The following is a 15,570-nucleotide window of genomic DNA, read 5'->3' as shown; positions in this document are numbered from 1 at the left end:
ACCCCTATTTTCCTTTTTCTACTGCATTAAATGTTTTATTTACATGTATCTATATTAATACATATCATGGTATCTTTCAAAAATAGACTTGCCAAAGGCTATTCATTTTGGCAACAAAAGCTAGAAACAGACAGAACAAAAGTACATCTTCTGCTACGAGATTCCTTCTTTCCCAGGTGTTTCGTCCATGTAGGCGTGTTTTTGCGCTTAGCTTTTAGGCACGTAGCCACGCCCACCTGGGTGAAACACCTGGGAAAGACGGAGTCCCGTTCTGCTACCCCGGCCGGTGGGACACTTTCGTCATTTCCGTCGACAGCCCAGAAACGCGGGTATAATTTGACTGCGATCGGATCGGAGGCTAGTATTGTTTATTTACTTCTGTATTGATTTTATCACAATAATACAACTTGTCAACAGCCGATCTCAAGCTGTATAAAGTCGTATTGACCAATAGATTAATTCATTGTACTTGGAGGTCTAAGAAGGCGTTAAACAATGCGTAGTCTAGAGGAGGTCCAGGCCACCCTGCAGATAGCCAAGCTTGAAGAGGAGGGTCTCAACAACACTGTCCACTGTCTGTCCTTCGGGGACAATGTGTCCTCTGGGGACTACTGTCTGATGGAGCTGGACGACACTCTGTGCAAACACATCGAAGCTGGGGACAGGTAAACACGTTGTTCAATGGATTGACTACAAAGAACACCAATGTAGGCCCTACCAGTGATTTGTGCTGTCATATGATAAAACTGTACTTTTTGAGCGGTGGTCACACCGTCTCCATAGCGTGGCCGTGTGTGTAGGTATGTGGGTGGGTATGTGGGTGGGTATGTGGGTATGTGGGTGGGTCTGTGGGTCTGTATGTAGCCTCATGTGGTGTAGTACCTTTTATGCCCACACATGTTAAGGGAGGGGCGCTGTTTTCAGGCCAGGCCAGGCACACACACACACACACGCACACACACACACACACACAGGGGGGGAGGGGGGAGGGGGGGGGGGGGGGGGGGGGGGGGTTGGTGGGTAAACCACCGCTCAGTTCACACGGGTGTGATTTTTTCTATTGCAAACTGCTAATAAACTCTTCAATCAATCAATCAACCAATCAATCAATCAATCAATGGAATTGTAGTGTAAAGTAACTAGTACACAGTGTTTCTCAAGGGGGTCCCACATTTATTTTGGGGAGTCCCCAGATGATTAAGTTAATGTACAATACAATATTGTTTTCTCTCTCAGTCTCAACAGTGAACAAACCAACAAAGTTTAAGTGTAGAGGGTATATGCACATGTCTAAAGTGACAATTTAAGGACTTTTTAATACCAATAAAATGACAAATTAAACATTGGCCAAATTGTCAAATATTAGAGGCAGAAATTGTGAAAATAGCAGATCTACATGCTCACAACGCCTCGCAACGTGAGGCGTTGTGAGCATGTAGATTTGCTATTTTCACAATAGAACCGTGTTATACGACATGTTATGCTTCAACTGTGCTTGTAGGGTGGGGGGTCCCCAGTTATTATGATTATATTATTTTGGGGGGTCGCGACCTGAAAAGGTTGAGAACCACTGGTATACAGTACTTCACTTTTGACATATGTTTTGTACTTTACTTTCAATACTTTTACTTCTAGTACTTCATTACATCTCAGAGGCAAAAACTAATTTACTTTTACTCCACTACACTTATTTGACAATTACTATTACTACATATATTAACCACTTCAGCTCTATATACATTTCGGCCATTGGAAAGCTCACAATGGGTAAAATCCTTTGTAGACATTTTATACATTTGAAAACTTGTGAAATTATAGACATTCTGCAGACTGAGTAAGTTCTACTTTTGGTACTTTAGTACATTTTGATACCAATACTTTTGTACTTTTACGCAAGTACATTTTGAACTACAGACTTTTACTTGTAAGTTACAAGTGTAAGCTACAGTTGGACACACTGAAGATTTTACACCATTACTAGCCTTGGATAAGACTTTTGTATTTTAATGATTTTGACATTTGATATGAAAGTAAACTTCTGACTTGATAAATTACATCTATGATAGTCTTGATCCAAGGCTACACCAAAAGGCCCATTCCCACTGGGCCAGATAACAGATAAAAAAATCTCTTTCTCCAGATATTTTTCCATTAAAAATATTTGCCACAGATAAAAGTATCTGTGGCAAATATCTGTGGTAGATATTTTTTTTTATCTGTATCTACCATCCACTTTGAATGGAAAAATATCTGGAGAAAGAGATTTTTTTTATCTTTTATCTGGCCCAGTGGGAATGGGCCTTAATAAATGTTGCCTACTTTTCCATCCTGTCTAGCAGCTACCAGTATGTGTAGCCCAATGGCTAACCATAATGTCTTGGTGTTCTTTCTCAGTCTGACTATTCGAGGGGATAAGGATGAACGTGCAGTACTGTGCACGGGGAACAGGACCTACGATCTGAAGATAGCCGACACATCCAACCTGCTGCTGCTTCTACCTGGATGCAAGACACCAGACCAACTGACTGACAGTCAGGACAGCACTCATCTGGTGCACACGCAGGTACAGAAACTACATATTATTATTGTGCACAACGCATTTGTCGCTGCAAAACGATGAGAACAACATGAGGTGATGATGTCTGTGGTTCAAATATGTAGTTATGTATGTACCCATACGTATTATACACCGGAAAGTTCCCAGTTCGATCCCAGGCTCCCCCAGAGTTAGTGTCCTTGAGCAAAACATTGAACCCCTAATTGCTCCCGTTGGTGACTTGCATGATTTCCTCCGCCATCAGTGTGTGAATGGGTGATTGTAATGCACAATGTTATGTAAAGCTCCTTGGATAAAGGTGCCATATAAATGCACCATATACCATTTAATATAATATTGTCTTTGTAGAATGAGGTCACTCACAGCCATTCAGTGTCCAGGATCGAAACCAGATACCCGTTATTATTCACATTATACGCACATTATCTTATTATACACTAACTTTATCCTCTTCTGGTGTAGATCTGGGGATTCTGTAACAACTACTGGGAACTGCGGAAGCAGAGACCTAAGCTGAAGAAATTGAAGAGACTTCTGATGGAGAATCCTTATGAAGGACCTGCTTTACCTGGCCAGGAGGAGAACACTGAACACAGGGTAAATTAACCCATTCAGGCCTAGAATTATTGAATGCTTTAACCAGTGAAAAATAGCAGATATACAAGCTCACAGCGCGGCACCGAGTGCCGTGCTGCGAGCTTGTAGATCTGCTATTTTTGAAAAAAGTCGTGAAAATGATGGGGGTCCGTGGCCAAATACATATCATTTTGGGGGTCCTTCACATGAAAAGGTTTGAGAACCACTGACATAGTAGTCTCTCAAGAACAGACTAACTGAGCTCCATTTAAGTGAAAAGGATCTTTTCTTTGACGATGGCCAGCCAGATTGCTGACATAGAAACATAGGTTTTTCAAAAAATCTTAGATGGATTCAAAAGACACTTATAGAATCGGGTCAAAATTCTAATTTTCACGATTTTTCTAAAATAGCAGATCTACAAGTTCGCAGCGCGGCACTCGGTGCCGCGCTGTGAGCTTGTATATCTGCTATTTTTCAATAGTTAAAGCATAACATAATGATACACAATAATGTGTACCCGTTCTAAATGGGTATGAGAATTCTAGTGCTGATGATGACCCAGATCACATGTGGGTCTACAGTGCAGGGGTCTTCTGTGTTTTTCTTAACTGAGAGAGAGATGAAGCAGGGACCCCCGGTGGCAAATGGTTCTCTCCAATGTTTCCTGTTTCCAGTACACTATGACGGATCTGTTGGAGACCATCCAGGCTAGCGAGGAGGAGATCAAGAGCCACCTTCAGACCATCCATGCCTGTCAGATAGATGGTATGCTGGCCTGTTTCACTCATTTAACTCATTTCACAAGGTACAAAAACACTAGCCTGGCGGGCCATCCCACATACTGCGTTCACTCACTCATTCCTTCTCCAGTATGAGGTCTGGACTTCGGCCTATAGGCAGCTTGAAAAGTGGGTGGGAGTACTTGCCTTGAGAGACTGACTCCTCTAACCAATCAGCGAAGCAAAACATCTGTTATCAAAGTGCAGCCAGTCAGAAGAACGGCAAACAAAGACGTCTTTTCGGCCGATGAGCTCCGCTAGCGCATGCTCCTGTTCCTTTTTAAGTGTTGTAATTGATTCCAACTCTGAAATACTTATTGCTTGTTGTATTGTTTAAGCGTCAACTGTTACACTTGTTACATCGAGGGCAGCCATGTTGTTTTGAAAATGCTGCAGTAAACATCTACGTCACCCATCTACACATGGACCAATCAGGGGAAGCTTTTCACTTGTTGTGCGGACAGCAGTTGAAACGCAGTCACTGATTGGCCCCGATCAGAAAATGATCGGGTCGGGGCCAATGTCTCATACTCGCTGCCTATACCCGGAAGTCCAGACCTCATACTGAGGAAGGAATGAGAGTGAGTGAACGCAGTATGTGGGATGGCCCGCCAGGCTACAAAAACACCCTAAAGACTTAATGTATTTAACATCTGCCTGAATTGTGAACACCATGTCAGAGTGGGGCATAATGTCTGCTGTGTCAATTTAACCAATTTTCCAATTTGGGATGGGACAATAATCGTTATTATCGTTTATCGTGATTAGGGCTGGGTTCGGTAACCGCCGTACCGCCGTATCGCGGTATACCGCGGCCTACCGCGGTGTCAGGGTCCTTACCGCGGTCAAAAAAGACAAACAAATAGGCTATTTTTATTGAGAACGAGCGAGTTTTAAAACGGGGGAGAAGCGAGGACCGCATGCGCTCCATGCCGCTCTGCTCTGGGCCGTGTACCACACGTTGGAAGCCGCCCACATACGTCACTCACACACACACACAGTGCACGCAGGGCAGTAGAGTACGGAGCACAACTCTATGACGGAGCAGCAATGCAGCATATACTTTCTCTGTAATCCACTCGACACAAGGATGTTAATACATACCTTGTGTTGTGGCATATCTTTTTTTATTCATACGGATTACTGGCGGAGCGCGGGCCGCGTGGACAAAACCGAAAATGAAACTATTTTACTTTCTCCAGCTCCACCGCGTCGCACGTTGTGCTCCGTCCAGCGGCGCGTCGGCGATTTTATAACCTTTTCTGTCAAGTCTTGTAACTAAAACCTGTATATAGCAGCACTCAATCACTGTGATTTGAGAGTTGAGACGTGACGTGACGTGACGTGAGTTTACAGAATCACTGTACACGATCTGACTACCCTTCCTCTTCTGGTTTGTTCACATAGCTGTTTGTGTCTGAAAAGCCCAAGTAGCTAGCCTACGTTACTATGGTAACCCGACAGTGCAGATCTAAAAGCTCAGAACGCATCGCGGATGCGATGTGGTGTGAGCTTGTAGATCTGCTCCTTTGAAAGCCAGACCCGCTGTGCTGTACGGAGAAGTATATCTCGGGCAGTCAGGCTGTGTCGCCTCTCCACTGTGGAGAGGCGACTTTTGGGAAGATGATTGCAATATTTTGGCTTATCGCCGAACCTTAATTAATAGATACGGGGGTGCGGTAATTACCGCAGTACCGGCGGTAAATGGGAAGACGGTAATCGCGGTAACAAAATGTCCATACCGCCCCAGGCCTAATCGTGATTAAAAAACACTCACAATAATAAATCAATTTAAATGTATCTGTCATGCACTGGGATCAATTCACCTTTTATTTGCCAAGCTGCATATCCGGTACCATTTAAACGCTCTATAATTGGTAAAAGGGACCTGGTAATAACATACTTGATACAGTCTTCTTTTCACTCTCTACCAAATCTCTTTGCCACAAAATAGCCGATCTACAAGCTCACAACGCGTTGTGTTGCGACGTGTTGTGAGCTTGTAGATCTGCTATTTTTTGGTAAAGAGATTTGGTAGAGAGTGAAAAAAGACCCGTCCCAGGATAATGGATGTTGGGGATATTTTTATATCGCGATAATATCGTAAAATTGCAATTTTTAAAGTGACGTGAAATGTTCATATTGTCCCATCCCTACATCCAATATTTCCTCTCTCTCTCTGTCATTACCTCTCTCTGTCTCTCGTCTAGGCTACTGGCGTGTGTTGGAGTTCGACTATGAGGTGAAGCTGCTAGGTCATGTGACCCAGTTGGTGGATTCGGAGTCGTGGTCCTTCAGCAAGGTTAACCTGAAAACCTGTCTGGAGGAACTGGGAGCGCTGGAGCCTAAGTAAGTTTAATAATAATAATGGATAGCATTTTTATAGTGCTTTTCTTAACACTCAGAGCACTTTACCCTGGTCCATTCCTTCATACATTGGGGTGAAACGGCGAACAGTCAACACCAGCATCCTCACTTCCCACGTTTAGTTTACAGTTTAGGCATTTAAAATGACCATCCAGATTCCAGAGAGACACTAAGACCAGTCAGCTTTTGTCAGTCATAATCAAACATCTCTAAACCTTATGTTAAAAAAGAATAACTAGTTACATTTTGAGGAGTTATTGGTTATATAATGACTTTCTAAAGAGATATGTACTGTAGCTAAAAAAAAAAAAAAGAATATAAAGGTTGCACAGGATATTAAAATAGCATAGGCCTAACATGAAGGAGACATTTGAGACTTGAAGGAATGCAATTAATATTGTCCGTTCCCCCTCTCTCCATTTCACTGAAAGGGAAATGATTGAACACACCTTGAACTGCTTTGGGAAACGCTACACAGAAAATGGTAAGAAAGTTTTGGACACACTCTACAGTAGGGCTGTCACGATATGACATTTTACATGACGATTAATTGTCACTCAAATAATTGGCGATTAACGATTTAATTGTGTATTTGTCGTTGATAATTACATTTCTGTTTGGCTTTTAGGCTTTGAAGTTGCATATGGTAGATATGACACATAACCTAAATATACAAAATACATTACTGACATATTTGACAACTTACTACTTAAAAACTAACATTGATAGTGGAAATAGCCGATCTACAAGCTCACAACGCGTCGCGATGCGACGCGTTGTGAGCTTGTAGATCTGCTATTTCCACTATTTCTGGCTTTTTTTCAACATTCACGATTATGACAAAATAATTGCGATAATGTCAAATAATCACGATTAGACGATTATGTAATAATTGTGACAGCCCTACTCTATAGTGGACACTAGTGATGCGCGGGTCAGCTTTTTTTCATAACCCGCATGACCCACAGCCCGCACGAAACGTAACCCGCCCGAGCCCGCGCCGCAGAACAATATATAAATCAACGAATCCGCCCGCCCCGCAACCTGCATTTAAAAAAAAGATGGTATATCATCTCCACAATAGCTCATCTTTATATACGGCTCTCTAAGTACCCAAAGTCGCTTTACAGAAAGGTCGACAGTATCACAATATTGTCATGAGCTAAATAAACAAACGTGTTGTTCAAATTGGGGTTTAGCCTAAAAGCCATTCTTTCAAAGACGTTCATTCTCTCTGGGGCATCGTCGGGGTAAGAATGGCGTTTCAGGTTTTATGTCAATCATATTTATACAGCACACACCTCGCACTTTAAACAGACAGCAAAAGACGGACAATATTAAATCCTGTTGGTTATTGATTAATCACCAGATTGGAGAGATGGGAGCGACTGGACTGGAGTCTCGAGGTGAGCGTGGTTGGTTCATTCAGTCAAAAAATCCGTCTCACTTCCGAAAGTTGTGTCAAATCGTATCCGTTGACTGGCTGGTTATATAACTTAACCGACACAAAGTATTTATAAACGGACTTTTGTGGATGACAAAGACATAAGTGAAATCGCTGAATTGTTTGTGCATCTTCTCTGCTGTGCTCACGTTGTGTCAAATGTTGGCAAAATGCGGTTCGCGGCCCTAACAGGAGCGGAATTGGGACGGTCCTCGCACCAAGGAAACCTCGCTCCTCTCTGGCGCATTTTAACTCGCTCGCTCGTCGTGCTCGTATTCAAACGTAGTATTCTTATTCTTATAGGCCTACTCTTATTAAGAATAAAAGGCTAATAAGAACAGGTGATTATTCTTATTTTTTTTTGCACATGAGAGTGGTGATAACCCGCCCGCCCGCCGCCCGCCAATGGAGTCTGAAAACCTTGACCCACCCACCCGCGGGTTGGCGGGCGGGTGGGGGCACCGGGTCGATCCGCGCATCACTAGTGGACACAATCTGTAGTGGTGTTTCCGACAGCTAATTCTGCTTGCATCTCCTCTAACCACCCTTCACACCATCCTACGTCCAGATGAGGTGTTTTATGCGTTGGACGAGGATAAGGTGTGCAGAGCCCTGGCCCTGCTGCTGCTGCAGAACGCCGTCAAGTTCAACCTCAAGGAGTTCCAGGAGGTGTGGCAACAGAGCGTCCCAGAAGGCATGGGCACCAGACTGGAACAGCTGAAGGTCAGCGTTCTTTATTGGAAGGATTCCCAAACTTCATCCGAGGCACCCCTACATTATATTCATGATTTTCACTCTCAGCACCTTATATTTATAGCATATTTTAGCGATTATGTTGCGAGGAAAACGTTGAGATAGTAGCCATTTTGGTTAGGACTGACTGCAAATAACTTACTTTAACTTACTTAACGTACTTCAAGTTTAAAATGAAAGGAAATGTCCAAATATTGTCAAATGATCTGGCGGCACCCCTGGACTGCCGTCACGTTACCCAGGGTGCCCCGTCACCCACTCTGAAAACCCCTGCTTTATTGGAAGTGTTGGGAGTAGCATATTATAACACGTTACTGTAACCAGTGTTGATTTTGACTGCAAACTTTGATTTAGTTTTAGTCCTAGCCTTTTGAATAAAATTCTGTTTAGTTTTAGTCATATTTTAGTCATCTGCAATGTTTGTGTTTTAGTTACAATTTTAGTCGACTAAATCTTTTTATTTTCTTTTTTCTTTAACTATTTTTATCCCATGATTTTTTCACCCAGTGCCAATGGTCTAATAGGGAGAGCAATGGAGTGGACTGACCTCATGCTTCCCTCAATTCTACGTTCTATGTGATAATAGTTAAAAGTTCTAAAATGTAGAGTTGTCTTGTTGTCTCACAGCAACACTAGTGTTTTGAAGCAAAGACAAAATAACACAAAAGTTACTTTCCCTAGTAACTAATTACTTTTTAAGTCTAGTAACTGTAACTTACCACACTGGTGTCTTGTCATGCACACCACATTATAAGTACAACTAGAGATACTGTTCATACGAAACAGTGTGGGCTCGCTCGTGACTATATTCTGCAGCGTGCTAACTGTCATATGAAGCTCAACCAATACTCCAGCTACCACTCCCAGGTTTTCCGCACCTCATTGGCTAAGGGCCCTGCCTTTGTACTGTCTGTGACGGAACTCACGCAAACGGAACTCACGGGACAGAACTCACTCTATAAATGATGAAGATAACATAGTGTTCTCGCCTTTCAGGCGAGCCCACAATAATGTTATTGCAGAAGAAGAGGGTTTGGAGGTTATGCAGCTATATGTCATTTATATCAATATTTACAAGTTACAATATCAGATCTGACTTACAGTAACTGACTTCCCTAGACTTTAGATTAAGAAAATACTATATGTGGAGTGGAGCACCTGAGTGATTAGTGTGTATGTTTTCCAGAGCGTAGCCCTGGTGGACCGTAGCTGTCATCCACAGACCATCTCTCTGCTGAAGGTGGAGGATCTCTCAGAGGACACCATGGAACGCTTCAACCAGCTCTTCAGCCGCAGAGAGAAGTGGACAGAGGAGGACATCACTCCATACATCCAGTAGGTGTCGCTAACAGTCCAATATAATCATAATCTGATCCATGCCCGAATAATAACATCATTAGTTATGAGAGGCGTAATGGAGAAATGGATCTTGGGAGATAGAAAATGTAACATTATGTTTGTTAAAAAATAAATAAATAATGCCATCAATTATTTAAGGACTTTTCTAAAATGTAACGGGGACAGTCTTTTAATTGTTTGGCACAAATGTGCAGAGACTGGAAAAATAATCAATGTAACTTGACTTAAAGGACAACTTTAGTTTTTTACAACAAGGGTTCATATTTTAGATTGTAATTAGAGAATATAAAAGATGAGCGTTAAATTGATTTCATTTACTTCTTTCTGTTTTAGAGATTCTTATTTCAGTGATTGGGGGCATGCGTACAAGTGGCTAAATATATATTTTACACAAAATAAGCCCATTCCCAAGATACAACGCAACCTTTCATGGTTGGATGTGACTTATGGGGGCTAGAAGTGTTACTGTAAATAGCAATACAGAAACTGCTGGCTTATTGTGTCTAAAAATACATATTTAGCCACTTGAACGCATGCCCCCATGCGTACAAATGCCCCACATTTTAGCACGGTAAACGCGATAAAACAATAGAACGAAGCAAATGAAAACATTTTAACACTCACTTTTTCTTTTCTCTAATTACAATCTAAAATATGAACTCTTGTTGTAAAAAAACAAAGTTGTCCTTTAACAAGATTACTAATGACAGTGTTGATTGCTGAGTGGAAAGTGAAAAGAAAACAACATGTACATTTGACCTCACAACTTAGTATGTCATTTAAGCAATATTACACAAGAGGGTGTGTGTTATCGTGAATATCGGCATGCCTGGGTTGCTGCAGCAACGATCCTAAGGTGAGTTCCGTAGGCAACGCTGAAGTGTAATATTGCGATTATACAACAGTTACCATTTAAAAAAGAAATACATGTAAACTTCATTCCATTATAATTAAGATATTCAATAGAAATGTGTAACAAATGTGTAACACATCACATGAAACTGCTAGTGTAGATGCTTACAAAGCATCGCCAACGAAAACTATAATGGCGAGCCGGCAGCTTTTTTGCGACCAACGCAGCTGATTTCTTTGTTTGATGAGACCTGTTCCATAATGCTCAATATCACCACAGGTAGATTGCTATTTCAACCAATCAGATTGCTTCATCAGAACTACCTGTTGTATAATTATAAATGCGATGGACTAATTGTTCTGTACATAACATAAGTATTTAGTCCCTGAGTGTATGTTATCTTTCCTTATCCAGGGACCTGTGTGGAGAAAAACAAACTACTGGAGCTCTCCTTACCAAGTATGCTCGCTCCTCCATGCAGAATGGAGTCAAGGTGTTCAACTCCAGAAGGCCTGTGGCGACCTGAAGACATTTATGAACTTCTCTGATAAGATAACCCTGCATAACCTCTAACTTGTAAATGTCAATCCAACGCAGACTTTATTTCTGTCCGTTGACTTTGTACATGTTTTTTCAATTAAAGAAACACTGCCGTTTTTTCAATCGTAGTACCATACATATTTAAAGTCTACATTACCGGCCTGCTCACTCCTCATGATTTGAGGGAAGAATGAGCTCAGTTCGGGGCACTCCCCAGGTTGGCAGTGGTAGAGTAGTGCCCAGGATTGCAGCTTTAATTGGCAAAAGGGTCACAAAATAGGTTTAAAATAAAGATATGTTACAGTGTTTTTGAGACCCAGTGAGATTGAGACCAGGAGCACTTGTTTTCTAGTGCAGCTAGTCCCTTTTGAGCGGCAGTCGGTCGCAGAAGCAGTCGCCACAACAATATTTACTATTCTTTCCCCCTGGTGTACAACTTCTAACGGTGCTTGGCTCATGCAACCTTTTGTCTCCGGTGTCTCGCGTGGATCAAGGTCGCCTGAGACGGCGCGCCTCCGTCATGGTCAATAGAAAACAAGCGCTCCTGGTCTCAAATCTAACTGGGTCTCAAAAACACTGTGACACAGTGGTGGAAAAAGTACTCGCATGTTTTACTTAAGTAAAAGTATTAATACTACAATATAGAAATAATCTGTTACAAGTAGAAGTACGGAATTCAAAAAGTATGGAATTCAAAATTTACTTGAGTAAAAGTATAAAAGTATTGGCAGCAATAAGTACTAAAAGTAAAAGTACAAAAATGTTTGAAAATAGCAGATTTACATGCGACGCATAGATTGTAGCTTGTAGATCGGCTATTTTCAAACAGCCACAATATAAAATTGGGCTAAAGTGGTTTATGTATGTTTTATAATATCATAATTTGTATCTGCAAAGTAACTAGTAACTAATGTTTTCAAATATCTCTTATGGAGCATGATACGAGCATGATTCAGTCCATTTATCATCTACTGATGGACATTGACTGAGTTATTCTTGGCTGAGTAAGGAGTGTATCGAACTCTTCTGTAAAAACGTTGTGGGTGCAGCTGATAAGGTCATGTTTAGACTTTGAAACATAGAAAAGTAAACTGTACCACAACTCGGCCATTTCATGTGAACCATGAAAAAGTTACATATACAGTATGGGCACTACTTTTTCAATGTATTTTGCATAGATTACACCAGGGGTTTTCAAACGTCTTTGAAAAACATTTTCATCCACAGCACCCCTGAATTACATTGTTATTTTTTTCTCTTATATCATATTACGCTAAGTAAGTATGCAAATCCTTCTCCCTAAGATACAGTATGTCATGTGATGCGTTGTGAGCTTGTAGATCTGCTATTTTTGGTGAAGAGAGTTGAGGTAGATGGAAAAATAACTTTAGTACAGTGCAAAGCAGATCTGTTTCACTAAGCATAGAGAGTCTAAGACTCTTGTGGGGTTAAACTGAAGTGATAATGATGCATTCCAAATAGTTGAGGCACTTCTGGACTGGCATCACGGCGCCCTAGGGTGCAATGTTATGGTGATTGTTTTGCTTATAAATGTATATAATATTCATTTTGACGACGCAAAATCTCTCAAACTGTCATTTATGTGTACTTAACATATGAGACCGGTATTGGTGCATTAGAATACTCAAATGTGATTTTAAACCATGAGATATAGCCAAGCTTTTAAAAAAACAACCAATGCTTCAACTTGAGTGATTGGCATCCAATCAAATTGGCACTTGGTAAATTTGGCTCAACACACATCTCATTAAAATATCCGAACCTACTGTGTAATGAGAGGAAAAATGTACACTTTTCAAATAATGATAAAAAGTGACACTACTATATTAAGCCATTAAACCGATTTTAAAGCGAACTTTTCTAACTCAAATATTTGCTTCTGGGTGGGTCCCTGGAACAACATATTTTGAGATGGGTTGTGGGCAAACATCATTTTGGGGGTCCTTGACATTAAAACGTTTGAGAACCACTGATCAGTGATCATAGAAAAGTTAAAAAATAAATAAAATAAGAGTAGTAGAAAGATTTAGAAGACATTTTGTAGAATCGGCCTCAGGTCTTAATGGGTTAACAATGCATAGAAAAAGTAGTGCACAGATGAATGCAATTCATGTTCTTGGCACTTTTTCTTGGTTCACCAGTCACTCACACTCACCATACAACCTAAACCACAAAAATATTGCATGCAAGTGAGATACACTGCAATACAAGCACCATGGAAAGCAACACTAATAATGTGACATGTAACAACTGCGTCCGTGCAATGCAAAGGCATCATTTTATGAGGTGGACCTGGCTGGATCAGAACTGGATTGCCCATGAAAGATTGTGGAATTTGCGGTGCATCTTGGGAATGGGCTTATTGTGTCTAAAAAGACATAATTAGCCACTTACGCATGGCTCCACCCTCAAAATCATTAAAAACGATAGAAAGCAGTAAATTAAAACATTTTAATACTATATAATCTTTTATTTTTCTAATTACAATATAAAATATGAACCCTTGTTGTAAAGGGTTGTTGTTCTACCATGACCCCAGGAAGATACCGAAATAAATATATAATGTGGGGGCGGAACAAATCAGGACACAATCTGTTTTCCTTTTCCTTAAATGTTTATTTAACAGTCAAAATACTAAGACAGTGTTTATTAGAGCACTTTCCTGCCTGGTTCCTCATTCACTTTAATAGTAGCCTACTGCCTTCACAGGCTGGAAGTCCCAGTGCTGTTTAGAATGCGTCTCAATCTGTGTGGACTAGTCTGTGACCTCTGCTTCTTTAAAGGGCTCTCCGGCACTGTCCAAAACATGGCACAAAGATGGAGTGAAGCTTTTTCTGACTCAAAACTATAAAGCTCCATAACCAGTTTGTCTTTGACAAATCGAACATACAAATTATATGGGGGTGGGGCCCATGTTGAAAGACCTCCCATATAAAGGCGCTGGGGAGGCTGCAGGCCACAGCAGCCAGCCAAAAGACAGCAGACATGATAACTTGAGCTTTGCTAGAGGTTCTCTTCTTTTGCGCCCACACCACCACCCAGGTGGACAGGCAGCGATCTAGGCTCATGCCCACCAAGACGAATACACTGGCAAACACGCTGACATTATACAACAAGATGTTGAACTTGCACATGAACCCCCGAAATGCCAGCTAGCTAGTACAAACGTATAATGCAAATAATGGATGTGGAAAATTAGGAGGGTAGTGAAGAGGAAGTCGGCGATGGCCAAGTTGAGACACCAAACAGAATTGAGTGATATCTTCACTCTGAAGCCCAACAAGTGCCTACACTTCCAACGACAAACACCACACAGCTCAGTGCAATTAAGAGTGTGTATATGGAATCAGGATCCATGAGGAGCTGTGGTACTCCAAGGGCACTGAAGTTGGTGCCCTTTGAATCTAGAGAGAAAGAACATGAAATGATTAGACTGGTTACATTTGTAAATCGAGGATGCAAGCACGACTCCAACTCGTTTCAATAATACTGAACTTTTTGCCGGGTGCACTGTCGGGAAACGTAACTTTACGAAAACATTCTCAACGAGAACACCAGCACTCACAGAACAGTCCTTATTTAAGACGGCATGATATACAGTATATGCTGCAGAGCAGCCAGCAACAATTTAATGGACACGTTTCGGCCGTTAAGCCTTCCTCAGCGTTACTGCGGGCAAGCCAAGTGGCAGATCTGCATGTTCCTCAGCTGGTAGATCGGCTACTGTTAATTAGATTGTAGACCGGCTGTTTTTACAAAACAAAAAGGTCTTTATCATGGTCCTTCAAACGAGTATTAAGGTTTTAACTGATGAATCCACACTCACACAGTGAGCCATGGCAGTTTATTTTTCTCTCTGTTTTGAGGCCTGTTCAGTTGCAATGAAAACATTACATTAAAACATATTTATACTTTTGACTGCGGGTGTCCCTGTTGAGGGATTTTGCCTGTCAATCACCACATAGTGAGATTTTCTCTGACTGCAAGTTGTACATCCAACTGGAGAAAGTGCAGGTATTTGTGGCGGGGATCAAGAGAGGAGAGGAGCAGTGCAGATCTCCCAGCTTTCATGGCATATCTGCAGGTTCCATTCGTCTCTCCAGTGACGTTGCTACTGTCAGCCATGAACTCAGCCATTTGTCTTCATTCTTGGGTCTCGATTTTGGAATCAATGTGATTTTTCAGTGATCCTCAACGATCCAGTCAGATTCTTCAATGTGAAATTCGCTGGACACAATCTACAAGCCACTGTCTTGTCTTCCAAATCAAAGTACTCTCAAATTGGGTATTGCATAACTGGAGGGGCACGCATGCGTTC

The 15,570-nt window shown here is 41.5% G+C and overlaps 1 protein-coding gene across 1 annotated transcript; it reads left to right on the top strand.

Moving 5' to 3' along the window:
• Positions 1-494: 494 nt before the first annotated feature.
• dscc1 (DNA replication and sister chromatid cohesion 1) lies at positions 495-11,217 on the top strand (the record flags this gene model as incomplete). The annotated part of the gene is made up of 9 exons (XM_080746324.1): positions 495-665; positions 2,395-2,563; positions 3,020-3,154; positions 3,811-3,901; positions 6,126-6,264; positions 6,714-6,766; positions 8,295-8,449; positions 9,666-9,814; positions 11,106-11,217. The coding sequence occupies exons 1-9, from the start codon at positions 496-498 to the stop codon at positions 11,215-11,217; spliced, it is 1,173 nt and encodes a 390-aa protein (XP_080602450.1). The 5' UTR covers position 495.
• Positions 11,218-15,570: the final 4,353 nt, after the last annotated feature.

This window comes from Nannobrachium achirus (assembly GCF_963921795.1).
Source record: "Nannobrachium achirus genome assembly, chromosome: 2".
Lineage (NCBI taxonomy): Eukaryota > Metazoa > Chordata > Actinopteri > Myctophiformes > Myctophidae > Nannobrachium > Nannobrachium achirus.
The sequence above is the reverse complement of the archived record's forward strand: the minus strand, read 5'-3'. Positions and strand labels throughout refer to the sequence as shown.